The sequence below is a fragment of the Vanacampus margaritifer genome, chromosome 14 (assembly GCF_051991255.1).
Source record: "Vanacampus margaritifer isolate UIUO_Vmar chromosome 14, RoL_Vmar_1.0, whole genome shotgun sequence".
Taxonomy (NCBI): Eukaryota; Metazoa; Chordata; class Actinopteri; order Syngnathiformes; family Syngnathidae; genus Vanacampus; species Vanacampus margaritifer.
In genome coordinates, this window is record NC_135445.1 from 14,297,263 (window position 1) to 14,324,073 (window position 26,811).

Below are 26,811 nucleotides of genomic sequence, written 5' to 3' on the forward strand. Positions count from 1 at the left end.
AATTTCTCTGTTTTAAATATAAAAGACATACTGGAAAGCAAGACAGCAGCATCTGGTGTCTGCCAAATAAATCCAGGAAGAATCAGCTCATGGCATCATGTCTCACATTAAAGGATTAAAAGTGACTCTTTCCTCCACCCTCACCCTCCCTCCCTTCTTCACGCCCCCCAATCATCCCTCTAACGCACATACAAACACACCTTCCTTCCTCCCCCCACTCACATGCCACTGCCTAAACATCCCCCAGAATTCTTTGACATTGGCTGCACTGTTGCCTGGCAACCAGGGCGGATGGACAGCGTCATCCGGGGAGTAACAGGGCTAATGTAAAGCTTCCCCTATACATCAAGTTTATGTCTTAATCAACTATTTATTTATTTAGGCGAAAGTGTGCTAAATGAATCATTTCCGACCATTTCATCATGAATAATATGCAGGCCAGCTCGCCTCAAAGTATTTTTAATGCATTTTTAATACAGTAAAAGTGCCATCGCCCGGTCGAGTATATAAAATGAGGCTTCAAAATCGTGAAAATAAAGCCATTGTCGCCACTCGAAAATCGTATGGGCGTGTCTGCTGATACATACAACCATGCCCCACAACTTTCTTGTGCCTACACATCCCTAAAAAAAATATCTCACGTAAAGCCTCTAGTGGCTGGAATATATCCCAATGGTTGTCATGGGGCTTTCCAAGAGGCGCTAGCCACTAGCTAGCTTGTAAGCTAACAGGTTTCTGGGGTTCCTCTCAGCTAGCAGATAGCATCACATTTTCACTTGTAAATTTATATAACTACACCAAACTGTTCTTTAAATAATAACATCTAGGGAAGACACATTTTCGGTGTGTAGCCATAGCTAGCTAGTTAGGCTACAAAATGGTAGAGCTGGATTTAGCCATGCCCTCCATACAATCAAGAACACTGAAATGCTGTACCTCCTTGTTTTTAGCAACTATCATAAAACATGTATAATGGATTTAACAACACATCTCTGAATTCATTTTACAGGTCGACTTCTTGTTTGCATTTTTTTAGTAGCTTGAATTCCTTTTGGCTCGGCGCAATGATCCAAACACTGCCAAAACTTAAATCTTAAGTAAGATATAATTTCTTAAATTGAACGTAAATTTGCTTATTTTGATTTGACAAGTAATTTTTACTTAAAATGAAATTGTCAGGCAAGACCATTGTGCTTATTTTAAGATACTTATTACTTAATTATCTTATTTTATCAAGCAATCTTGGCATTGAGTGTTAACAGCCAGTTTTAAGTACTGTGAGGATTCAAACAAGCATTTCCCACATTTTAAGATGACAACTAACCAACATCAAAGGCCCTGAACTGGGGTTTCATAGTTTTCTTATTTTAAGATTTTGCATAATCTAATAATAAGATAAATGGGGAAAAAACAAGTGTGAAACCAGACGAGTGCAAAATGGTTCATTTTGTTATATTTACTAAGTTCATTTGTCCTTCTTTCACTACCAGCTCAGTGGTCTAGTGGTGGAGTGCCTACCCTCAGGAACTGGGACCTGTTACCTCCCTGCTTGACACTCAGGCTAAGTTATCCAACTGTAAAAAAATAACACATGTATTTTAAGAAAATAGTTCTATTTATTACAGCTTGAAAAAAGTCGACATTACTGGTTTTTAGTCTGAAAATACTATTTTCAAGACCGCCGTTGTTATTATTTTTTTATTTTACAAAATCTTACAGGTGAATTTAAGTTAAAAAAAATGTTCTGTTGGCAGATAATTTTGCTTATTTGAAGTAATAATTTTCTTATTTTACTATATTTTTTTCTTTAAATTTCTACAGTCCTTTTTGCAGTGCAACAATAGCATCACGCTGACAAATTTGGACACAAGTCCTCATGTACTACACTACTACAATATGTGACTCTTTAAATTGTTCAAACATGACACTACTGATATCCGTGGTGTCAGAGTGCCGTTGGGGAGGGGGGTGTAGCCATAGTAGACAGAGCCGAGCCCTCTGTAGCTGCTGAGTAAGAGGGTACGTGCCTCGGCTCAGACCCTGAGTGACAGCTATTGACCCGCCCCGGCCAAAAAGGCGTCTCTGTGGGAACGCTATTGATTATTGCCGTGGCAATAAAGGTCCCGGAAGCTTGGGAGAATGTCACGGATCTTGGACGTCCATACGCAGCTGATCTGAACACACACGAGACACGTTTACCATATACAAAGAAGGTGTATAGATGTGGTGAACTGGTAAGGTCAGCCATAATATACAACAATCATCACCAGTGGCGTGCAAAGTGGGAGGTGACGGGGTGGCACAGGGCACACACCTGAGCATGGAAGGGGGTTTAGGTTAAGTTGAATAGGAGCGAAAACATTCGAATTTAAAAAAATCAATAATGAAAAGCTATGAAATAATAAATAAAACGTAATATTAGGAGATTTCCATTTCACATTTCTTTAGTAAAAATCAAATATAATGATAAAGTTGTAATTTTATATCCGAGGACGTTGGGGGTTGCCTGATCATCAGGATGTCCTTAATATTTGGGCCAATGTTTCGAAACTCCTCATTTTTCTACCCAAAACAATCTGCAAACTGTGTTATTGTAATGTGTGTAATTTAGCTGAACTCTCCCTTTAAACATGTCAGATGAGGTCAAGTGAGGCTGTATACATTTTCTTTTGCCAAACAATGATGAATTTCTTTTTGTCTTGGATCCCTTTCTCTAACTTTTTCCTTTTCCTTACGCTCGCCATTCACACACCCCCGCGCACAAACGCCAGTGCCACCCTTGACCTCGCTGTGAAAAGTTAGTGCACCCAAGGTTGAACTCTCCCAGCTCGCGCGCAGCCACAGAACGCTGGGAAAGTGGCCCCCTGATATACGTGTGTGTGTTGGTGTGTGAGCGTGGCGACACTCTGGGTGTCATGAAAAGGAGAGTTTTGACCCTCAACCCCTGACCTGTCCACACAAATGACCCTTTTAATGCCCGACGCTGCTATTGTCAGGGGGGGCTGCCCGGGCTTTTGCTTGGATCCCGCCAACAGAGTCTTAATTCATTATATACACCTTGCAGTGTTATTTTTTTGATATGGAAGACAACTGAGGTAATTCAGAAAAGAAAAGAAAAATGGTAGAATTAAGAGAAAAATATGTCAAATTTGAAGAATAAAGTTGTCATATTACTGCCAAAAATATCAGAAGAAAATATTATTATTCAAGAAAAATGTACAATGACGTTAGAGAAAAAAGTCCCATTTGAAAGCAGGGTTATAGTTTTGAAATGTTTCATTTTAGTTTTTATTTCGTTTTGAGTTTTGTTTTTTAAATTGAGTTAGTTTTAATTACTTTTCAGTGTGGTTCTGTTAGTTTTTATTAGTTTTAGTTTTTTCATAAATGGTTAGTTTTAGTTTAGTTTTACTTAGTTTCAGTATTAGTTGTAGTTTGTTATTTTTATTTTTATTTTTAAAAGTGTGTATTACTTTGTATTACTGTGCGCAATATTTAAAAAACGCCATGGGAGCAACGTCATCTTCAGATGCTTTTCTATTGGCTGCTGCTAGATGACGTCTCTTTTGTGTGACACACTTTCAAATGTCCTTATTCTGGTTAATATCAAAGTAATCATCCCCAAAGGCTCATGCATTAAATTGATTACCAAAGACTAAAACAAAGGACATTTTGCTATAATTATAGTTAGTTTTGTAAACATAAAATGTAGCTTCAGTTAGTTTTCGTTTTTTAATAAGCATTTTCGTTTTTATTTTATTTCGTTAACGAAATTGTTTTTTGAATTTTAGTTTTAGTTTTTTCGTTAGTTTTAGTTAACTAAAATAACCTTGTTTGTAAGTCATGTTTCTAAACTATAGTTGTAATATTACAAGAATAAAATACTTTATTTTTTTTGAGAAAAATACGTTCAAATTACCTGAATGAAGTCAGAATATTATCATAAAAACAAACATAATGAGAAAAATTATGTGTTTCTTTCTTTTAAACAATAAGGACTTCCAAGTTATAAAAAAAAGTTCTGTGAACAGTTAGCAAATTGTGAAAGAAAAAAATCCATATTTTTTAGATTTAAAAAAGTGTGAGAATAAGGCACATTTGTATTGCAAAAGAAAAAAATGTAGTAACAAGAATGAAGTCAGATTTTTCCCTAGAATATTAATTTATTATGAGAAAAAAATGGTAATCTTAAGAGAAAATAAGTTTCAATATTATAAAAATATATATATAAAAAAAACACCCAACAACAAAAAAATATATATATGTCAACAGGTATAAAGTTGGAAATTAAGGAAAAATAAATAAATATTACAAGAATTAAATGAAAATTTTTTGTGAAAAAAATTACTGAGAATTTTTTTTAAAAACAGAATAACATTTATTTTGGCAACAATTATTTTTCAGTTCATTTAAAAAAAAGTGATATTACAAGGTTGAAGGTTTGTGTCACACTATTGCAAGGTTTTTCCCTTGTAATAGTGTGACAATAACATTACAATGTTATGATATTATATTATCATAGTAAGAGGTAAGAAGTTTTAATAACACAAGTGTTATGTAAATAATTGTATAAGAAAATGCCTTTATACGATGACAAAAAGTTACAATATTATGAGGGAAAAGGTAATCTTATTCAGAGAAAAAAATGTGTAATGCATTTCTAAAATCATATTTTCCTGAGAGATTCATAGCCATCGCTCTGCTAATTTGTTTTTTGTCTTGAATTGTGAGCAAAAATTTGAGTTAAGCGTGCTAAATGATGGCGGCCAATGTCACAACAAGCAGCAGATAGTAAGCATTTCTCCAAAATGGAGGCCAAGTGTTTGCTTCAAGTGGTCTGTTGTCATTTCCAGGTAAAGTTTATGCATAAAACATCAAGTATTACACATTGTTTATTTAACCAAAATACATAACTTACGAAAGTCTGCTAGCTAAACGCTAACACAATGCAAAATGCCATAGATGGGTTTATTTGGACAGAAATGTTTCTGCATTACATGAAGACAGATATTAACAATATTCACATGCATATTTTTAACTGCAACTTTTGGAATGAAAATAGCAACAACAGCGATATAATATTACTCAGCTAAAGCTACAATTTGTAGTAAGGCAGACAGTATCAGTGTGGTTGCCATGGCAATCCAGACTCATCTACTTTATTGAGAAATGAAAGTGGTGGACCAGCCAGGACACCTCTTGTATTAGCGCTATAACATCAGTGCTGACATTACTAATCATTATTTTGTACATTAACACTTCCTCGAGTCAACCTGAGGCCACATACAGGTTTGTTTTTCTATGCTAAACTTATTTTATTGATCTTAGACATTATATTTATCCCTGAGGGTAAACTGACAGGTAAATACTCAGCCACAACATGAGTACACTTAACTTGTGGATACAGTTAATTAGGTAATAATTATTCTGCCCGTCAGTATACATCTCTGGCATAAATACATGAGAGAAAAGATGCATTATTTGTAGCACTAGAAATATAATAATTTTCTGACCAATTGAATAAAGCTGTATAATTTTCCTCGACACACCTGCATCTCTCAAAGCACATAATGAGCCACTGACACAGCACCCTATTTATGAAACACTGGTTTATGCTCATACATTTAAATAACTTTAACAGATTTGTTAAGATATGTAGTGGTCAGGCAAAACACAAAGGGAATCAAATTAAACTACAAGGCAATTCAGAATGGCACCATTATTAAACAAAACATATCGCAATAAAGAAAATAATGAAATAGTCCCAAATATTTCCTTTCCACTACTGTATTTTCCCATGGTATAGAAATCAATGAGCAGAACTATGAAACTGTTACATACAACTTTTTTCAGCAATAAAATGGCATGTGATTTATTACTGTTATTATTATTATCATTATTGTTCTTTTTCTTATTATTATTATTTGCGAAGTTAGAGAATCAGAAATAAATTAATATAAATGTTCTGTATTTCATATAATATAAATAAATGACGGCGGTAATTGAGCGTACCTTTTTATGCCACGTGACGGCGTTTTCTTGCGCGCGCCGTACGTAACCTTGAAGTGTCGTATATCGGGACAGTCGCAGGAAGCATTTGTCACGCAGGCCACTGCAGTAGTATGGGGCTTTTCAATTGGTCAAACGGCGCCTCTCAGTGGCCAAACCTTGCAACTGCTGCCGTGATTACTTGAAACGTCACGTTTTAATCATCTGCAGCTTTTTCCTAAAGTTCGATTTCGATTTGACTTTTTAAAGCTCATAACTCGGTCTGCGCTAATGTTGACTTTGCATCATTGCACAATTTGTGTTATTCATGGTCACGGGAAAACACATGACGTTCATTTTTTCGACCAAATCGTTTTTGTTTTTCAAAATCTTTGTGAGCCTAATTTAGTGACTTGGAATTAGTTGTTACATAGGCGGAAGTTGTAAACCAAGAAGAGGGGAAATGTTTTAACTTGTACGCTGGGAAAGAGAAAAAGGGGGCTTGGAAACGACGTGGGAATGCCCCCCTCCTTTTTTTTTCTCCGTGTAGTAACTTGGACTGCTGACGCGTCCGGCAGCTCCCTGTACTCCTTCCTTCTTTCCTTTCAGAAGAAGACGAAGGAGAAGCGGCACATTCGGAGCTTTTCGCCATGTTAGTCCGCTACCTTCTGTGCGTTTTGGGGGTCTTGTTGTGCCCGGCTCGATGCTACTTCTCCGAGGAGAAGTCTCCTGAGGAGTCGAGAATGCAGCCTCCGACTGTGGTGGTCGCCATCATAGCTAGGAACGCTGCTCACTCCCTGCCTTACTACCTCGGAGCTCTGGAGAGGCTCGACTATCCCAAAGACCGCATCTCGATTTGGTGGGTGAATCTTTATTAGTAGTATTGTTTTGTGTTTGATTGGGGCACAACGTCGCATTCTCCCAGCAGCAAGCTCCGCGTTCACTCAACTTCTACTTATGTGTCTCCACTTCTTTGTCAAACTTAGGTTCGAGGCCCAATATGGGTCATTTTTTAGAGGTTGTCACGCAAAAAAATCATGTGCCATTGTTTTTAGCGAATGCCTTTTGTTTTGGATTCATGTTTGCAGTAAAGTTGGGGCATTTTGCGTTCTTTGTCATTATTATTAGTTGAGGTACATACATTTCCATCCAGAAATAAATCCCAAACCTTAAATATTTCTTTCATAATCAAATATCTGTGCATCCTATTCCGTGGGCTCTGTGAACCAGTAGTTAGCACATCTGCCACACAGCTTTGAGGTTCTTTGTTGAAACACCTCTTACTAGATTACTGGTTATTCAGGCCAGCTTGCGTTGACATTTCCAAAACGTGCATGTTACGATAACTGATAACTCTGAATTGTCCATAGGTGTTCTGAATGGATGCTTGTCTCTGTAGGGGCTTTCACACCGCAGGAACCAATCGATGTCCTCCACCTCTCTCCCAATCTGGCAGGTGAAACCTGCTCCAGCTCACCTGTGATACAAATGAGGGCAATTGATATAGAAAATTGATGCATAGATGTGAACCAGGGCAACACAGCGGACTCGTTAGCACGTCTGCCTCTGTTCTAAGATTTGGGTTGTGAGGTGTGACTGTGTGGAGTTTGAGCACTATTTAGGACATATTGTACACACAAATGCATAGAACTATAATGCACAATACAGCAGTAATACTGATCAACAACAGAAGTGGGCAGCACAAATGTGTCACAATGAACTCATGACTCAATTCTTGGCAAGGGGAAAAGAAGCTGTTGAATGTCTGCTGGTTTTGGAGCGCGGTTTTCGAGAGAGCCAACCACAGGGAAGGACGTGGAAGCGCTGTGAAGTTTTAGCCTTTGTTACAGGCCTGAGTTAAGTAGATATTTGCTATCAATACTGTGGCGACAGCATTGCGATTTCACTTTGTGAAATTTTGTGCAAACAGCTTGCAATTTGATCTTACGTTGTGCCGATACAGATGTTGCTTTGGCAAAGTGCTTTTGCTGGACATATATTGGGAGTGTGATGTCATTTTCGTCGCCTGCAATTCAAGAAGAAGTAAAAACAGAGAATAGCTTATATGTATGACTTGTAAATATGCAAACGTGTGGTAACAGGTCCTTCTTTCCAATTTACACTGTATACATACTGTATGTTTATCGAGAAAAGTTGTGCTATATGGAAATTAACAGAAGATTATTCATTAAAATCAGCGGTGTGTGATTTTTTTGGGTACGTAGGAATATTAAAAAAAAAGCAGTTTTGATCATTTATATGACACAATGACAGTGGCTGGCCGTGCATTTGATGCCTGGTCCTTCAGTGGGAACTTACCCGACTTATTCCACCACTGTCGCATCACAATTATTAAAATTGTCAACACTGCAGTATACAAAAATATAACACACACAACTGTGCCACGTTCATCCTTTGGAGCAGTTCAGAATCCATATTTATCTAATCAAATGTCCAAAACATAAGCAACTCAATACATTTCAAAGACTTTATCAGACTCACTAGAAATGTTGTGTATTAGACGTAATTGTGTTTGCATCTTATATCAGATGTGTTTTGCTCGTCAAAGTCGGTTGTAAAATGTGGTTGTTTTGTTCTTACCTAACAAATCAAAAGGATGGAAAAATGCTGACTTCATCAAGGTTGCCCCCCTACTGGATCTGTGAGGAACAATTTGAAATTGGTTATAGAAACCATCCCATAATGCTAGAAATTTAAGTTATATCAACTAGCACGACTAATTCTGAAGGCCCTGGGTGGATTAAATTGACATGGCAGCACACAGAGGATGAAATCTGAATTGGGCAAAAAATAAAAATCTGATATCAGCATACATCACTGGAAGCCGTGCAGCCGAGATAAATGCTTGGAAATGTCGAGACTAAGTTTATACAATAGCGCAAATATTAACATTTAGTTTGTAAATGTAGTTCAGTGCTTCTGAAGGCATTGCTGGCCCTGACTGCTCACCAGTGGACAATGATGACCAAACAAAAGTTTTGAGACACTATTAAATGAGGAAATGTCTTCAAACATTTGACTGGTATTGCAAAGAAGATATGTTATTAAGCTGGCGCATTGTATTAACACCGAGAATTGAGTGGCTGATTTTCCCACGCCGTTGTCCATCCATATTCTCTTGGATTTCAACCTGGCTTTTGTGTGCTCCTCAGGGCAGCCACAGATCACAATGCAGATAACACCACAGCCATGTTGAAAGAATGGCTCACCACCATGCAGAAATTTTATCATTATGTGGAGTGGAGACCGATGGAACAACCTGCGTAAGTCTTCATTTGCAGTGCAGGTTAAATCATCTGCAACTAATTCTGTCTTCAGCAAATTCAATTGATCATATTTCTATCATTATGCATGTATGATTGCTTTTTTGTGTTTTTTTTTTACAAGAAATGTGAGTCTATACAATGGCCTGTTTCAGGTCCTATGTGGGAGAGATGGGCCCAAAACATTGGCCTTACAGCAGATACGAGTATGTGATGAAGCTAAAACAGGCGGCGCTCAACTTTGCCAGGAAACGCTGGGCTGACTACATCCTGGTATGGAATACAACTATGCCTTTGAGGAGTGAACACACCTCCGCCAAGTATGGAAGCAGAAGGACAAAATGTTGTTTGTGATTGAGCAGGATTAAGCAAGACGTTATAGAGTTTACATAAACATAAATACTGGATATGTCAATTATTATTCCTTCATAAATATATACCATAGCCGTCCTTGGAGGCCATTTTGTCACTGTTGAAGCTTTCACCCCATCGTAGGATTCAATGTTAGCATCTTGTGTGTAATTCTAACATCTTTGACCGAGGAAGTAGCCAGCTAGCTTGAAAACTAACACACCCAAATTAACAAATCAGTTACTCTACATTTCATTTAGTCATTCATTGCAAGCAAAATCACTGCGTTGGTAAAAAAGTACGGATTATTCTCACTTTTGTCGGTATTGGTGGAAGTTTGTGTTGAGTTATAGGCCATGTTTTGAATATTGCAAAACACAAGTTTTAATCAAAAGACTATCTTTTGTTCCAGTATGCAGACACCGATAACATCCTTACCAACCCTGACACCCTCAACCTGTTGATAGCTGAGAACAAGTCAGTCATAGCTCCCATGCTGGACTCTCAGGGAGCGTACTCCAATTATTGGTGTGGAATAACGCCACAGGTGAGGCGTTACTTTACAGGCCTCAGAAAAGTTCTTTTTTTTTTTTTTTAACTCTATTCGTTGTAATGTTTTTTCTTTTAGGGTTATTATCGAAGGACAGCAGAGTATTTCCCCACCCGCAACCGTCACCGCCTGGGCTGTTTCCCCGTACCAATGGTTCACTCCACCATGTTGCTGGACTTAAGGAAGGAAGGAATGAAGAAATTGGCTTTCTACCCTCCTCACAAGGAGTACTCCTGGCCCTACGACGACATCATCGTCTTTGCCTTCTCCTGCCGAGCCGCAGGTTTGCAAATGCTCCAAATTGTGATATTCCAAACATTTTGTATCAACATTCTCAGTGGCTCATGAGGTTAAAGACCAATCAGTAAAAGCTTCAAAGTGATTTTACTGGTGTGGCAGTTTGTTTCCCACTCAGTGATGATGTGAATGGGAGTTTTAGTGGTTGTCTATCACAACGTGCTCTGTTATTGACGGGCGACCAGTCCAGGGTGTAGTAATGAGTCCTCAGTTCTGGTCCTTATGCTGTAAATCTTTGTTAATTGATTGCAGAGATTCAGATGTACCTGTGCAATAAGGAGCGCTACGGCTACTTGAATATGCCGGCCAAACCTCAGCACACTCTGGAGGACGATCGCCTCAACTTTGTCCACGTCCACTTGGAGTCCATGAGTAAGCTCAAATTCCAAATCTGTGTTTGCCTTGATTCCTCTTTTACATACCATATGAAAATGCAGCCAGTGTATCTTTTTTTCTTCCAATAGTTGACGGTCCTCCTATGAAACCCTCCCGATACGTCCACATGTTCCCCAAGCAGAGAGACCTCATGGGCTTTGATGAGGTAAACACGTCTCTACTCCATCTAAGAGTGATTATATGGTGGTGTGAATTATTAGATAAATTTTTAAAAAAGCAATAAAAAACTTCTGCTTTTTATCGTGTTTGTGCACATTTTTGTGGATTAGGTGTTTACTGGCCGTAGATAGTAGTTACAGCAAGACCGGGGGGGGGGGGAGTTTTTCCAGTCTCGTCAGGAAAATTATGGGAAACTGACCTCATTCTTTCACTCTATTAAGCTTGACAAGTGGATAATTCTTTTCATTTATTTGGTTGTTTTAAAGCAAACTGAACAATATACCGGTATCTAAAATTTTAAAATATAATGCATAAGCGTAATAATCTTTAATATTTTAAATGATAAAAAAAAAAAAGACCTTTTTTGATAAACATGTTTTTTTTTCTGTTTTGGGTCTTCCTTAGATTTATTTGATTAATCTGCGGCGGCGCCCAGACCGGAGAGATAGGATGTTGTTCTCCCTGAATGAGCTGGAGATCGACGTCAAGGTGGTCGATGCAGTGGATGGAAAGTGAGTACACTCATACAGAAATCTGAAAATCTGTTCATAACAATTTGCTCCATCCAGAATTTAAAAAAACAACTGATCCAGTCCCTTTATCTTGTGAGTCGTGACTTGTGTAGTAATCAGGGAATGTTGTCATGTGGAATGTACAGGGTTTCTGCAGGTCATTAAAAAACATTAAAAGCCATTTTAAATTGATTTTGTTAAACTTAAGGCTGTAAATGGCTGCATTAAAAATAATTAAATATAATGTCCAGAGGTATTAAAAAATTAAATACAATTGACATAAAAATGTTGTTCATGCTTTATTTTACATACTACATCGTGCAGCGAAGTCCCTATAATACATTTTAGCAATAATAAATGTGATTAAAAACATATTTGTATTTGTGGGGACAGGTGACTAGTTGCAATTCACAATTAACAAAAGGGCTTGGAGTCCACAAGTTACTTCATGTTCCAAATACAAATTGCTCTGAATTTGAAAAGAAAATGTACCGTTCCTGTCACCAACGTATAACATGAAACACTAATGCCACCTCGTGGCGGAAAAGTACCGCAACACAAAACTTATTAAATCAGGTTTGCTGATACCTGCAGAAACCGCAATGTAGCTGTTTGTGGAAATATCCTGTTCATATATCTGTGTGTGTGTGTGTGTGTGTGTGTGTGTGCAGTGCATTGAACAGCAGCGACATCAAGATTCTGGGTGTTGACTTACTACCAGGCTACTACGACCCATTTTCGGGTCGTACCCTCACCAAAGGAGAGGTTGGCTGCTTCCTTAGCCACTTCTACATCTGGAAAGAGGTAACATGAGCGTCAGGCACAATAATAAAATATTCACAAAAATGGGTCGATTAGCTATTCCAGGCGTTGGGTAATTGGTTCGGGTGCGATAATGTTGTTCTTTCCAGATGGTGGACATACAGCTGGACAAGGCTCTGGTGCTCGAGGACGACGTTCGCTTCCAGGCAAACTTTAAACGACGAGTGCTGCGGCTGATGGAGGAGGTGGAGCTGGCGGAGCTGGACTGGGACCTCATGTGAGGATTCTTTTATTACCTCTTCCAATGAGTCAACAAAATCAACATCTTGTCCCCAAGACAAGACTTTGCCAAAACGTTCATTTTTCCATCTGTTGCTTTGCTTCGCCGCAGATACTTTGGTAGGAAGCAGGTGAACCCGGCAAAAGAGGAAGCGGTGGACGAGGTCCAGAACCTGGTGGTGGCCGACTATTCCTACTGGACCCTCTCTTACGCCATCTCCCAGCAGGGAGCCCAGAAGCTGCTCAATGCCGAGCCACTTTCCAAGATGCTGCCCGTCGACGAATTCCTCCCCATCATGTACGACAGACACCCCAAGTACGTATCCATACGCTTCGTCAGGTTCATTTCTTTCTCTACAACTTACCGATGTTGATTGTTTTTGCTGTCATTTTAAGCATAAAGTGGAAGCCAATGGTTCCTTTCCCAATTTTTTTTTTTTTTTTTTTTTTTGTGGCCAGACCAGGAAGTCCAAGGCAGAGGCTGATCTTTAAATGTCTGTAAATATCTCATCTTGCGGTTTCATAAACCCACAGTGTATACAGTATCATGTCCTCTGCATACAGTACAGTGTGTATGTAGATTGTGAAGCGATGGATACTTATGCGACCTTTTTAGGCCAATTACGCAGATTTGAATTGAACTCAGATGCATGTTTAACTTTTCCTAGTGAGAGCTGCCCTCTCTTCCTCCCCCACACTTTGTTTTAATGGCCCATAGCAAAATGTTTGCACATGTTATCATTGTGTTCTATGTTGCTCACTTTTTTTTTTCTTCCTGCAATTGCATGCAATCCCAACGCCGCGTCGATCCCAGAAAAGCCTTCCTGTTACATAGTTGGCCATATCGCCGCAGAGCGAATGAGATACATAATATAAAACACACTGATGATGCGGGAAGAAATACTTGAGAGGCCTGCGCACCAGAAGGCTTGGCTGTGTCCGTGTGCTCGAACATGTGCGGAAAGCTGGATTATAGCCAGCACTTCTGGAATTCTAATTCAGCAGTCAACATGCTTCACTTATTCACAACGAAATGGACAATGACTACACAGCACTTCTGAGTCTCACGTTTGGCCTTCATGCTAAGGAGTGTACTAAGGAGTGTAAGGGGACACACTGAAAAGTAGAAAAGTCATTGTATTATAACAACAGACAAGTAATTTTGAAAGAATAGTTTAAATAGTTTGAGGGGAAAAAGTCATTTTGATGATAAGATTGTAATATTTCAACCAAAAAGCATTCATTTTATAAAATGAAGATGTAATAGGCTATTTCGTTCATCTATTTTATTAGAATCAAGTCATATTATGAGGAAAAATATAGGGATGTTCGATACCTTTTTTCAGACCGATACCAGTATGAGTCTCAACTGTTGAGTTGTCACCGATACTAAGTACCGATACCACCAGTACTTTTGATACATAAAATTTCCCCTAAAAACAATGACACCATTTTAAAGAAAGATGTATAGATCCCAATAACGCATTTTCCTTAAAATTGTATGAAATTAATGGCAGTTTTCTGTTATTCTCATTTCTAGTTCATTATCATTAAATGGCCACAAGACGGCAGCCAATATTGGTATTGGCCACTGTCACGAAGACCAGTACCTTAAAATAAGGCCAGGAATCACCCTGGTACCGATACCTGGTATTGGTATTTGCCCATCCCTAGAAAAATTGTGAGGAAATATGAGGATAAATTCTTAATTGATTTTTACCAGAAAGATGTGATGGATATAATGGCATTATTAAATTTTTATTACCAAGAGAATAGCTGTAACATTACATGAATAAAATTAATACTTTGAAGCCATTTTTTTTGTTTTTGTTTTTCAATTAAAATGAAAATATTAATTATAATGGATTTAAAAAAAACTAATATTTAGTGAAAAAAAATAATTGGGTGAAAATAAATTGTAATGTTGTGAAAAAGATCATAAAGAAATGAAAAGGTCATAATTACAAAATCGCTTTCACAAAAAGTCAATGTTCATAGGAAAAAAAGTTTTGTAATATTAAAGGAATAAAGGCATGAAAATACAAGAAAATATTTTAAATGAGAAAGTCTTAGTACTGCAAGAAAAAAGTCTGAATTTTACTAGTAAAGCCGCAATTTTACCAGACTAAATTGTAATATTAAAATCATAAACGTTTGTATTTTATTTATTTTGGTGTACTAGAATAACGTGTAATTGCACATTCACTACAGTAGGTGGCAGTGGCGCTCTTATTCACTTATTCGCTCCTGTGCAGAGGTGTTCTGACAACAATTGTATGGACACAATTCATACTTGCAGTGGAGAGTTTGTGGGCGTCGCAAAATATTTTCTTCTTAGACGTATTGGAGAAGCACTGCCTTATTATCATAATTTGTTGACTTTTTTTTTTCATTTTTCTTTAGCTTTTCCCCCCTTTACAGCGTGTCTCTTATTTTGACTATGAACTTGTGCCTTCAATTATCTAAAATTGTGTCTGGGTTAATATTTCCGTCCCGTTTCTTTCCCTTCAAGCGAGGACCACAAGTCGCACTTCCCCAACAGGAACTTACAAGCCTTCAGCACGCGCCCGCTCCTGGTGCAACCCTGCCACTACGCCGGCGACCCCCAGTGGGTGAGCGACACCGAGACGTCCACGCTGTGGGATGACGACGCGGTGCGCACCGACTGGAGGGGCTCCCACAAGACTTTGAAGGGCGGCGTACCGCCACCCGAGATGCTGTCCACCTCCTACAGGGACGAGCTCTAGAGCGTCGGGAGGCGATAGTGAGGTGAATACTGTCGGGACCAAGTGTTCTCACAATCCCACCATGTGTCTCGTGCATCGCCTGTGCCGTTAAAAGGTGGACTTTGCTGCAAAGCGCGTTAGTGACGACATGGCACAGGGGGTTGGTGGTAAGTGTGTACTTTGTGTGTATCAGGGACTGGTTGACTTATGACTTGCACAAAAACGCATTTTCTGCCGAGAAGACATTTTTAACGTTCTGAATGTGTGATTATGACAAACTATTCATTTTTTTGTTCATCACCAAATGTACCTCATATCAGCAGCATAAATGCACTCAGTAGACACTTCATTAGGTACACATGCACAATCTGAGGGTCAATAAAAAAAAATCTGACTTTACAAAGATACTTAAAAAATATATATAGTTACAATGACACTGCAGGACAGTGCGGCGGTGTCAAATTTGTTTTTATTGTGGGCCACATTGCAGTTAGGAGAGCGCGTTTATAACGTGTAACAATCATGTTTTACTATGTACACTTGGGTTTGGGGTATTATTTGGTTCATATTCGGAATGATAATGTTACAAACTTTCTATCTTTTGCGTATACACATTTAAAATGAATCAACAATTTTTTATTTATTTTTATTTTTTGGAAAGTGCAACATTAACTCATTAACTGCCATTGACGGCTATAGACGTAAAAATTTGAATTATTGCTATTAGTTTCACTTTTTTTTCCCACTTTTGTTAACAAGAGTATGAAAACCTAGAAAAAAATATTGTGCATTTAGAACAGATATAAAATTTGTGATTAATCGTGAGTTAACTATTGAAGTCATCGATTAATTACAATAAAAAAATAATAATCGTCTGACGCCCCTATTTTTTTTTATAATATTTATTTTCTTTTTCTTTTTAATTAGGGGCATCAGGCGATTACATTTTTTAATTGTAATTAATCACATTACTTCACTAATTAACTCAAGAGTAATCCCGAATTTTATATCTATTCTAAATGTACAATAAAAAAAATAAAAGTGGATTTTTTTTTTTTTAACTAATAGAAATACTGTAGTTCAAATGAATTTTTGACGTCTATAGCCATCAATGGCAGTGAATGAGTTAATAAGGCGTGTTTTTATTGAGACATTAATAATGACGATTAATGCAAGAGTAACAGTGTGAATTATGCTATAGGAAAACAAACATTTGGCTCCATCTGAAGAACGCAAGAGAGGCTCTTTAAATACTGCTGGATGTTGCTTTTCCACTGTGCTACCTTTTTTTTTTTATATAAACATGGTGATGATGTCGGTGTGCCAGAAGCTGAACTGCACTGTGTTTGTTTACAGACCCAAATGCGAGACAGTTGCACTTCCTGTTCTATGTGGTAATTCCCTCAACGTCTTGCGTAATTACCCCTGCATTTTATTTTTTTAATAATTTTTATGATGCTTACTTTGTTTTGAACAGCAGTCAAGGCAAAAATTTGGCAAGCTTTCACAAGCGTAAAAAAAATAACGTGTGGTGCATCGTAATCAGACAGCTTTCTAATAATATTGCACCTCTCATGCAACTCCAGTAAATAACCAAATTCAGAACATAAGCTTTAATTTGCTTCCTGTTGCATCACTGGGTTCCCTTTCAAGTTCATCTCGACGGGGTTACAATACAAGTAACTAATTCTGATACTCCAAATGAGATTTTACATGCAACCACTGCACACACTTCAATGAATCAATCGGCTGTTCATCTCCGAATGCTTTATTGTCTTAATTTATTTCTCATCTCGCAACTTTTTCCACTTGCCAGTGTCTTCTGTGCATTTTGTTGCAATACGTGCTCTAAAGAAAGCAACAAGTGTATCATCAATTCTTGAAATTAAAGCGTTCTCATTGTATGACTGTGACTTTATGTTGTAGATGTTGATGTGGAGGAGCAGTTTTATCAGAACGTGGCAAAATGTCACTTAAAGAGGAGCAAGAACGGCTGAAGGAAGTGAGCCTGCCCTTTTCCAGGCAGTTTTGTATTCCAAGCGGGTGCGTGAATTATCTGCTGCTGTCAGGTTAGTCAGAGATTGTACCGACACAAGGTGACCACACGGGGGAGCACATGCTTGCCAATGCCGTATAAAAGCAGCTGGATGAAGCTCAGCTGCTCTGCCAAGATGCAATACAGTCGGCATGTGTTGAATATATAAAAGCTATATTATAACTCCTAGTGAGTTCTGATATTTTATTTTTTGTTATGTGGCCATTCTATTCTGAGAATGCTTCATCTGATCTCAGGGGGTAAGTAGGGTCAAGCCTGGTTAAGATTTAGTACATAAAAACATAGTATGGATATTAGATGCACATAACATATCTGTTAGGAGCAATATTCATATTTTTGTTTTAAATGGTGGTAGAATAATATACCATGTATAAAATATTAATTATTATTCAAATGCACATTTACTGTTTTTATGACTAGCAATACAGTACGTTAATTTTATCGTACATTTTAAGTTGCACTAAAATTATTGTGAAATTGCAAATCACTAGCCACACATATTGTTGGTGCAATTTGGTGAATTTCATATTTTTTCACAAATCAATCAGTCCACACGTGTGGGTGTTGTTAAACTAATTGTTGACCAAACTAAAGAGTTGAAAATGGCGTGCTCTCTTTGACGAATTAATGTTGACGGTTGAACAAACAAAATTTTTGTTTCCTGAAGAGTGATGATTTTGAGGTACGAGGATTCTGTCCGATGCCAGCGATTTGTGAAAGTTGCCCCCAGTGACACACATTTGCACTTGATAACACTTTCTCTCTTTATTTGCGGTGTCTATAAACAATTCTGAAATTTGAACCGGTCAGACCACATTTAGCAGTCTGCTGGCTCCATTAAAAAGTCAACGTATGACTGTCCTTAGCGTTGTAGCTGTTATTGTTTGTGTGTGTGTGTTTTTTTTTTTTTACTTGCTGGCATAAAGATGGGCGTAGGTGCATGTTAGGTATGTACGACACATGCAAGTAATTCTTGGTGCATGTGTATGGTTGTGTGAAATGTGTTGCGTAATCATAAAGAGTGTAAACTCGTATTGCGCAAAGGGATATTCAGTTTATTTTTTAATTTTTATTAATGATCAACTGAAGGCTACAGGCTGAATCATGCCAATTTGGGAGGGGGGTGGGGTAAATTCTCCATGATAATATTTCCAGTCAACCTTGTACAGCTTGTAACCATGTGTGCATTTCTCCCCCAAGCCCTGCAAGCCATACCCCAGCTGTACACGCAGCCCCCTATCTGGTTTGCGTGACCTACATTAATCTTGAACAAAGTGACTTCAACCGGATTGAATGAGATTCCTCAAACTAAAATAAAATGTGTATATATTTTGTTTGGTAGATTATTTCTCTGTTTTAGTTATGTTACCTGCCAATATATTTTACCCCATTGGGGGCCTGTTCATTTTTCTTTTAAATAATGCACTGTTGTTCCTGTGAGTGTGTCCTTGTCTTTACAAATTTTAAAGATTACAATTTTGCAAGATCTGGGAGTTGTAAATTAACAGGGTAATTTTCCACTGTATTGTTAAAACAGATACCAAACTCAAATGTCCAAACTTTTTGTTTCATGTTGCTGACTGTTATACAATAGTCCAGATTAGATACTGTTATCCAAGCCCATGGCTAGTATTCGACGAGGGTCCCGTTCAAAGGTTCCCGGGTTAATTTCCACAGGGTTCACATGAGGCGCAAATGCAGGCAAAGATTGTGAGATTCTAAATGCTGCTGACGTCCTGTTGCCTCCTTGGTTGGTTCTTCGTTGTACATTAAATGGAACACTAGCACACTACATCATGCATTGACGGTGTCCTTAGATTAATTGCAAAAACAAAAAAAATCTGTAGCGCTCAGCATGGAAGGTTAAGATCAAACGACAATGTTTGTTATGCCTTATCTATTACTCATTTATCAGGCCTGGTCAGGAACATACTAAGTTAGGAGGCAGTTGACACTGAAACATCCATACTTTGAGTAGGCCACTGAAAAATGTTAATGATTTACTGATGTCTTTGAGATTGTCCTACTGCGAAACACAAGTGTGCTCCAAAAGTCCTACAAGTCGCAAACAGATGGCCAAATATTCTCCTTAAGATTTTCTAGAATAGGCAGAATTCATGGGTACATCAATCACAGCAAGTCATCCAGGTCCTGGAGGAGGCGAGCAGCCCCAGAGAATTACATTGTCAACCAACATGGTTGACTGTTGATATGATGTGCAACTTGTTCAGCTTTTATCTCGTTAGTCTGTACAATATTCTTCCAAAAATCTTGGGGAACATTCAAATATTTGTTTGCAAAAGAAAGACAAGCCTTTATGTACTTTTTTTTGGTCAGCGGCTTCCCTGAAGCTGTTGACTGACATTAGTAAATGTTGATTTTCACACGATTTGTTTTCTAAGTTATACATTTTGGGTGGGGGGAAAAAACACTCCACGGGCCGAATTGGACTCCACGACGAGCCCTTATGGCCCACGCACTATAGGTTTGGCACCTTCAGTGTCGTGGTAGGAAGTGGGCGTGGCCAACGAGTAGTCTGCTCCACGTTGTGTACAACTGTCTCCGATCTTTTGCCTCGTATCTCACCTGGACATAATACCCCCAAGCCTTCACGGAACATACTTTTTTTTTTTTTTTTTGGAATCCGGTAAGTGTTTACCAGTGCCATGGCTGCGGGCAGCTTTGTGCCACGTAATGCTGTCTACAACGGGCTTGTTTGTGCTTGTGCTGCACAGTATGTTTGCTTTTCATTAGTCACTTCCTAACAACTTTCTTTACATGCACCCTGCAAACCTTTCGAAGTTATCTTTATTTGTAACCGAACAAATAATTCATACGTGTTTCTTCTCGTCGTCTTTAGGTAATTATACTGTTTAAAACAGAGTTTATAGGGCACAATAAATGTAGTGTTGCAATGTAGTAGCTGAACTCACCATGTAGCTACTATACAGCGTCTCAAATAAGTATTTAACACGTCACCTTTTTCCTCACTAATTTCCAAACGTGCTCTTGACATGATTTTTTTTTAACACAACAACCCAAGTATTCGAACAAGATCAGGAAATATGTGTGATGGGAAATGACAGTTATTAAATGCATGAATGAAGGAAGGTGCAAAAAGGCAACATCTATAGTAATGCAGCCCCTTGTCACTGCAAATTAATAAATATCAGATGGTTCTGCACTTATTAATGCCCTGCAAAAAGGTCTCATTGCCCAGGTGTGAGTCAAGAGTAGACACATCTCATGGTGGGTAAGTGTGTCTCACGACCATTGCAAACTTGCATTGCAAACGGACAACAATAGGGAAAGCATTATTTTGTTTAGTATATAACATTGTCATTGATGTTCAGAATATTTTGTGCAAGATTCTCCCTGAAAGTCCACTCTGCTGTCCCAGTATCTGCAGAGGTCAGTGAGGTCAGTAATGTTTTTTTTTACAGCTGACACTGGCCAGATCCAGCTTTAACTGGCCTTTGTTTCCTAATTTTAACTTGGGCAGTCATAGCAGAGTAATAAAGATTGTTGCCTACCACCCTCTGAATCCGGGTTCATACCCACACCTTGAAAACAAGGTGCTGAAACCTGAACAAATGTCATTAATATGCACCCCCCAAAAAATGTGAATTGATGTTACGTCTTCTAACACAGGGGCCATGGCCTTTCTTGGGAGTGCTGTTCGGAGATTGGTGTCGGCGGTGCGCCCTCCGCTCGCCACTCCTTTGTGCCGCACAAGTTGTCGGACCTACAGCTCGGAGCCCACCACAGAGAAGAGCGTCCCCTATGAGAAGACACTCAAACAGGATGACGCAGCCACGTCGGGGCCAACTAAACCTTTACCGAGGTCGGAATCTAATTGACCAACCACAGTACTGATAACCTCCAGATGACCTTTGTTTTCCAATACTACTATCGTTTGTTCTCCTGGTTCAGGTCAGCGGATGTAGTGGTGATCGGCGGAGGTAGTCTGGGCTGTCAAACCGTCTACCACCTGGCTAAAATGGGCATGACCAATGTGGTTCTGCTGGAGCGGGACCGACTGACTGCTGGAACCACCTGGCACACAGCAGGTAATAAATAGACTTTTAAGATTGTGTTTTTTCATGGCTTTATTGGGCTATTTTGTGGTCAGCCGAGGTTTCAAGCGTGTTACGTTAAATTTGGCCTACATTAAAAAGGGAAAGCATATAGTTTTAGTTTGAAGTATATCTTTTGTGACGCCAACTTTTCCGACACATCTTCCAGGCCTCCTGTGGCAGCTCCGCCCGAGCGACGTTGAGGTGGAGCTCCTGGCCCACACACGCAACGTGATCAGCAAAGACCTGGAGGAAGAGACGGGCCTCCACACCGGTTGGATCCAGAACGGCGGACTCTTCATCGCCTCCAACAAGCAGCGGCTGGATGAGTACAAGCGCCTCATGTCGGTGAGAAGAAGGAAATAATCACTTTCTTTGTCATTTTCATTTTTTGAATTCATATATTTAATACAGTTTGATGATTATTCATATCCCCGAATGAATCCTTGAGCAAATACTATCTGCACACAGTCAATTCTGTTGAGTAAATTTTACTATGGTCTATTTGGTCTCACTCTAAATAGAGTAAAATTTACACTTGGAAGAGAGTAAAAAAAAAGTCACTCAAGGGTTGAGGAAGAAACCCACAACTTCAGATTGGGAGACAGCCAGCCAATCTACTCCATGAGCCTTGCCGCTCCTACTGTGTGTTAGTATATCGTTCGTGCCAGCTGGAATCTTTGTAACCCATTGACATCGAAAAGCCTTTGTTTTTGGTCTCCTTTTGGATAGAAGCCAACAGTAGTAGTGGCATAGCTCAGGTGGTAGAGTGGCCATCTCCCAAACTGAAGGTCGTGAGTTCGTTCCTCAACCCTTGTGTAACTTTTTTGGGGGTTTGTTTTTAAATAAACGAGTGAAATTTAGTCAAAATCTTATCTTGCAAAATTTACTTAGAATTTGTGAGTGAAAATCTTATGCAAATTCTAAAATAATTAAAAGTCAAATTTATTCTGGATATTTTATTCTCTTCCAAGTGAAAATTTTAATCTGTTTAAAGTGGGACCAAATAGACTGTTTAGAGTAAAATTTACTCTACAGAAAAGTATATATTTTTTTCTCTGATACCTGGTAAAAGATTCTCTCACAGAGCTGTTCACTCTTGCAGGTTCTTGTACATAAAAAAAATGTTGTTTGGCTCTGTAGTAGCTCCTTTGTTAATACCATTGCCAAGAGTCTGAAGTTCACTTCCCTGCAACATGTGATTTCTCACCCTAGAGACTCTTCTTGCATATTTCATCAAATTTTGCAAATGTTTCTTTTCAGTGTACATTTCACGACCACTAAAGCCTTCACCGCTCCCTTTCTTCCAGCTGGGTAAAGTTTACGGTATAGAGTCCCATGTGCTGTCGCCTGCTGAGACAAAGGACCTTTATCCTCTAATGAATGTTGACGACCTCTACGGGACACTTTACGTGCCCAACGATGGCACTATGGATCCTGCGGGAACCTGCACCACCCTGAGCAGAGCGGCTTCTGCTAGGGGAGCTACGGTAACATTTACTTCAAGAGACAAGATAAGATGAGATACGATAAGAAGCTTTATTGTCATTGTAAAATACAACAAAATTCCGTTTGCTTGCATCTCAATAGCAGCAGCGAGTCACATTAAAGGACATAATAATAGCAGTTCATAAATATGTCAAAAGAGCTATTTGAGGCCAAACAAATAACAAAAAAAAATCTTTCTGGAGCCACAAAACATTTGAAAATTGTGATGAACGAAACAGTGTGTTCATGTCAGGCTTATGTACTGAGGGGCCATGGGCTGATTAGAGCTGCAGCAGAACACAAAAATATGAGAGCAGCATCCGATGCGTATAGAGATTCTTTTTCTTCTACCTTTCGTCATCAGTTTTTGATGTTGTTGTTGTACTTGTAATTGTTCATACATTTTTAGACTTTTCTGCCTTTCCGTCAAATTGTTGGCAATTTTATGGACATATGATAATTTTCTGCTTATCGTCTTAATTTTTGGGAAATTTTTTTCTGCCTTTTTTTTCTATCAATTTTCTGACATTTTTGGCAATTTTGTATTATGGTAATTTTTTGCTTCTCCTTATCCGTTTTGGACATTTCATTTTATGGTAACTTTTTGGACATTTAGGTATTAAAAAAAAACAAAAAAAATTTTCATCTACCTTTTGTCTCTTTTTCTGACAAGTTAAAAATTTCGATTCAGACATAAAAAAAAAAGTTTAATTATTATTTTTTTATTTAATCCTGAATTAATTTAAATAATATTTTGTCTAAATTATATATATATATATATATATATATATATATATATATAAAATTTTTACTACCAGGTATTTGTTTTCTTAGCGATCCACAGGGAGCCACAGCAGGAAAGGGACTAAAGAGCCACAGGTGGCTCCAGAGCTGCATGTTGCAGATCCGTGTTATAAACAATAGAACAACATCAATTCCTTTAAGTGCTAGAAATGAATCACAAAAAGTACAAACTCTGCTTGTTAAAAAAAGGGCAATAATAAAATTAACATATATAAAAAAAAATTATGATAAAAAAAAAAAATCTAAATTAAAAACATATGGACCCCGAAAGTCGCATGAGGGGAAAAAAGTGAAATATGTTTCTCATTAGTGGACGAGAAACTTTCTCGTCCTATTGAGAAACATGTTTGTTTGTTTTTCTGAAATTGATCATTTATGTGATAATTTAACACAACTTTGTCAGACTTGAAAATCTGCAATATCTTTATATATCATTACATAGTATGCAGATATCTTCAGTGTCTGTGAATAATGCTCAATACCAAAAGTCACCATGCCCTCCTCAACCAGGTGATCGAGAACTGCCCTGTTACTGGTATCCAAGTGCGGGCGGACGACCTCGGGGTCAAGAGGGTCAAGGCAGTGGAGACCCCGCACGGCACCATCGAGACTCCATGTGTGGTCAACTGCGCAGGTCAGGCAATAATATTTTTTGAGGATGGGAAAAAATACCAATAATATAAAGGATTTCATAATCCAACAAAAACTTAGCCCGTATTGACATTATTGTTTCAATAAAGTGCTTTGAATTACGGCTATTTCTTTCACAAGTCAATCTGACTTATGTATTGTGTATAGTGCAGGAAAATATTATGGGGAAAAAATCCCTACCCTTAGCATATTTTCTGAGTACAAGGTGGCCTAATAACATTGTTGTTGTCTTGTGTTGATGCTACAGGAGTCTGGGCCACCAAGTTGGGGGAAATGGCTGGAGTGAAGGTGCCCCTCATTGCCATGCATCACGCCTACGTGGTAACAGAGAGGATTGAAGGCATTCAGGTAAGTAGCCGCTTCAGATGATAGCAAACCATGTTGGCTGCTACAAACTCTGTCAGTCAGCGTAACCAGCAGGGGGCACTGTGACCATTTTACTTGTACAACGTGTAAGCGCCGATGGTTCTGTGTGTGTTTTTTGTGTACATATTGTAATTGTATTAGGCTGGCTGTGCCCTATCTGAAGTGGCACAACTTAACTCTGTCATGTGTATCAAATTAGTGAATGTGCCCTGAGCCAGTGGGCACATGTGCAACAGTGCTCATCCTCAAGAGGCTGCTGCTTTTTAAGCCAGAACTAGTCTCTCTTATGTAGTTTAAGAGGAGCTCAAGACGCATTACTGCTCCATCATGCAGACGCACGCTTGCATAGACTGCATAAAAGAAGTGGACGTAGGCACAGTTGCTTCATTTTTAAACTGCTTTCTTGCTCAGGGCCAGCAGGGGGCGACTCAATCAGTCTGGGAAGAATTATTTGCTTCCCTTGATTTATGAGGATAGTAAACGTTTTCCTCGTGAGTTTATAGTTTGAATCACAACACATTGTTTTCTCATCCATCGTATTATCAGTTGTGAATTATGTCACGATTTAAAGGCAGATGATAAATGTAGCTTGCTTTGCAATGTTGTCGCGATGCAATTGGAGAAAGACCATGTAGCCTCTTATCCACATGTAGGAACATTATATTACTTAGCCTGTTATCAGTGCCAAGCTAAAACCCATAGCTTTAGACTTTAGGATCTTATTCGTTCATATTAGAAACTCAGAAAGAGACTTCTGTTTCAAAATTTTTGCTAATAAATAAGATACCCAAAGACAAAAAGTTGTACAGTGCATGATGTTTTCCGTGTTATTTGAATTATTTTTTTTAATCCCTTACGAGTCACTGCACTGTCAACAGAACAGCCGGGATGAAAGGAAAACACACCTTACAGAGCAAGTAGCGAAGGCACAGCAAGTTTAGAGTGAAAGTATTCGTTAGATGTTTTGTTCCCGCATTTCAGTGAGGACACAAAGTGAAAAGTTCTCACTGTTGTAGTAAAAGAGTTCAGCTTTGATAGTGTGCATTAAAGAATCAGGATCTCGATGTTGCTGTAATGATGCATTGCCATTACCTTAAGGAGGATGCATTCATTATTTTGTCTGTGTTGTATTTGATCCATCTGTGCAGAATATGCCAAATGTAAGGGACCATGATGCATCAGTGTACCTGCGTCTCCAAGGTGACGCCCTGTCCGTGGGTGGCTATGAACAAAATCCTATCTTTTGGGACGAGGTAAGCTATCTACAAATGTTGCCGGCAATTTATGTGCTTTTTTTATGTATGCTGTATGATGTCATCTTTGTAGTCAATGGCATTCCATACTCAGACTACAGTAACATGCAGCAAGATACTAGACATATTTCTGTTGATGCGAATTAATCCCATTCCTCCAAGTCGCACTATGTACTTTAGTGTGAATAATGGCTTTTGTTTTGTTAATCATAAAATCAAATACACCAGGCAGCTCGTTCTGTTGACTTGACATCATCGCCCATTTCCTCTGTTTTTCTTTCAACGGACTTCATTATTAAGCCCTCAGTCTGTGTGCGCACGTGTTTGTGTGTGTGTGTGTGTAAACTAATGAAATGTACCCAACCAATTAAATTATACATTGTTTAGAGCAGTTTTTTCCAACCTTTATTGAACCAAGGTCCATATTATACGTTCTAAAGAAATCTCACTGCAAACCACAAAATAAAAATGTCACAAAAAGTAGGGATGTTCAATTTCCGCGGGTCATTAATTCATTCACTCCCAGACATTTTCACTAAAACAACCCCCTTCACTCCCGGGTGTTTTACTGGATTTTGACTAATTTTGCAAGGCCCACAGAATATTGTGTTCTATTGATATAAAAACATGGAACCTACCAAAATAAAGATAAGAGTCTCTTCTTTCATCAGGAAAAAAAAGTATATTTCTATCTGTTTCCATTTTGTAGCAATAAGTTTTATCATTATTCACAAATCTATTTAGAATTGTGAGTAAATGAACTTTTTTCAACTTGGCCCTGGTTGATCTCTTTTGCTCTGATGCCACCTGCTGGCC

At 38.4% G+C, this 26,811-nt stretch overlaps 2 protein-coding genes across 5 annotated transcripts in view; both read left to right on the top strand.

The window, feature by feature from the left end:
- cercam (cerebral endothelial cell adhesion molecule) overlaps positions 1-19,026 on the top strand; it is a 29,424-nt gene extending 10,398 nt beyond the window's left edge. Inside the window, exons 1-13 of one of the 3 annotated variants that reach the window (XM_077543028.1) lie at positions 6,175-6,844; positions 9,159-9,269; positions 9,425-9,542; positions 10,033-10,167; positions 10,249-10,453; positions 10,720-10,839; positions 10,932-11,008; positions 11,428-11,534; positions 12,206-12,338; positions 12,446-12,573; positions 12,688-12,891; positions 15,088-15,344; positions 17,228-19,026. In XM_077543028.1, the coding sequence (XP_077399154.1) occupies positions 6,636-6,844; positions 9,159-9,269; positions 9,425-9,542; positions 10,033-10,167; positions 10,249-10,453; positions 10,720-10,839; positions 10,932-11,008; positions 11,428-11,534; positions 12,206-12,338; positions 12,446-12,573; positions 12,688-12,891; positions 15,088-15,322 (1,782 nt within the window). In that variant the 5' untranslated portion in view covers positions 6,175-6,635 and the 3' untranslated portion in view covers positions 15,323-15,344; positions 17,228-19,026. Of the gene's footprint in view, positions 1-6,174; positions 6,845-9,158; positions 9,270-9,424; positions 9,543-10,032; positions 10,168-10,248; positions 10,454-10,719; positions 10,840-10,931; positions 11,009-11,427; positions 11,535-12,205; positions 12,339-12,445; positions 12,574-12,687; positions 12,892-15,087; positions 17,180-17,227 lie in introns of those variants that run through there. The other 2 variants (XM_077543027.1, XM_077543029.1) reach the window with 2 other exon arrangements.
- Positions 19,027-19,874: 848 nt separating this feature from the next.
- The window catches only part of sardh (sarcosine dehydrogenase), a 37,816-nt gene continuing 30,879 nt past the window's right edge, over positions 19,875-26,811 (top strand). Inside the window, exons 1-8 of one of the 2 annotated variants that reach the window (XM_077542340.1) lie at positions 19,875-20,004; positions 21,009-21,201; positions 21,291-21,427; positions 21,603-21,781; positions 22,744-22,923; positions 24,236-24,359; positions 24,624-24,724; positions 25,891-25,995. In XM_077542340.1, coding sequence (XP_077398466.1) covers positions 21,014-21,201; positions 21,291-21,427; positions 21,603-21,781; positions 22,744-22,923; positions 24,236-24,359; positions 24,624-24,724; positions 25,891-25,995 — 1,014 coding nt within the window. In that variant the 5' untranslated portion in view covers positions 19,875-20,004; positions 21,009-21,013. Of the gene's footprint in view, positions 20,005-20,419; positions 20,778-21,008; positions 21,202-21,290; positions 21,428-21,602; positions 21,782-22,743; positions 22,924-24,235; positions 24,360-24,623; positions 24,725-25,890; positions 25,996-26,811 lie in introns of those variants that run through there. The other variant, XM_077542341.1, reaches the window with a different exon arrangement.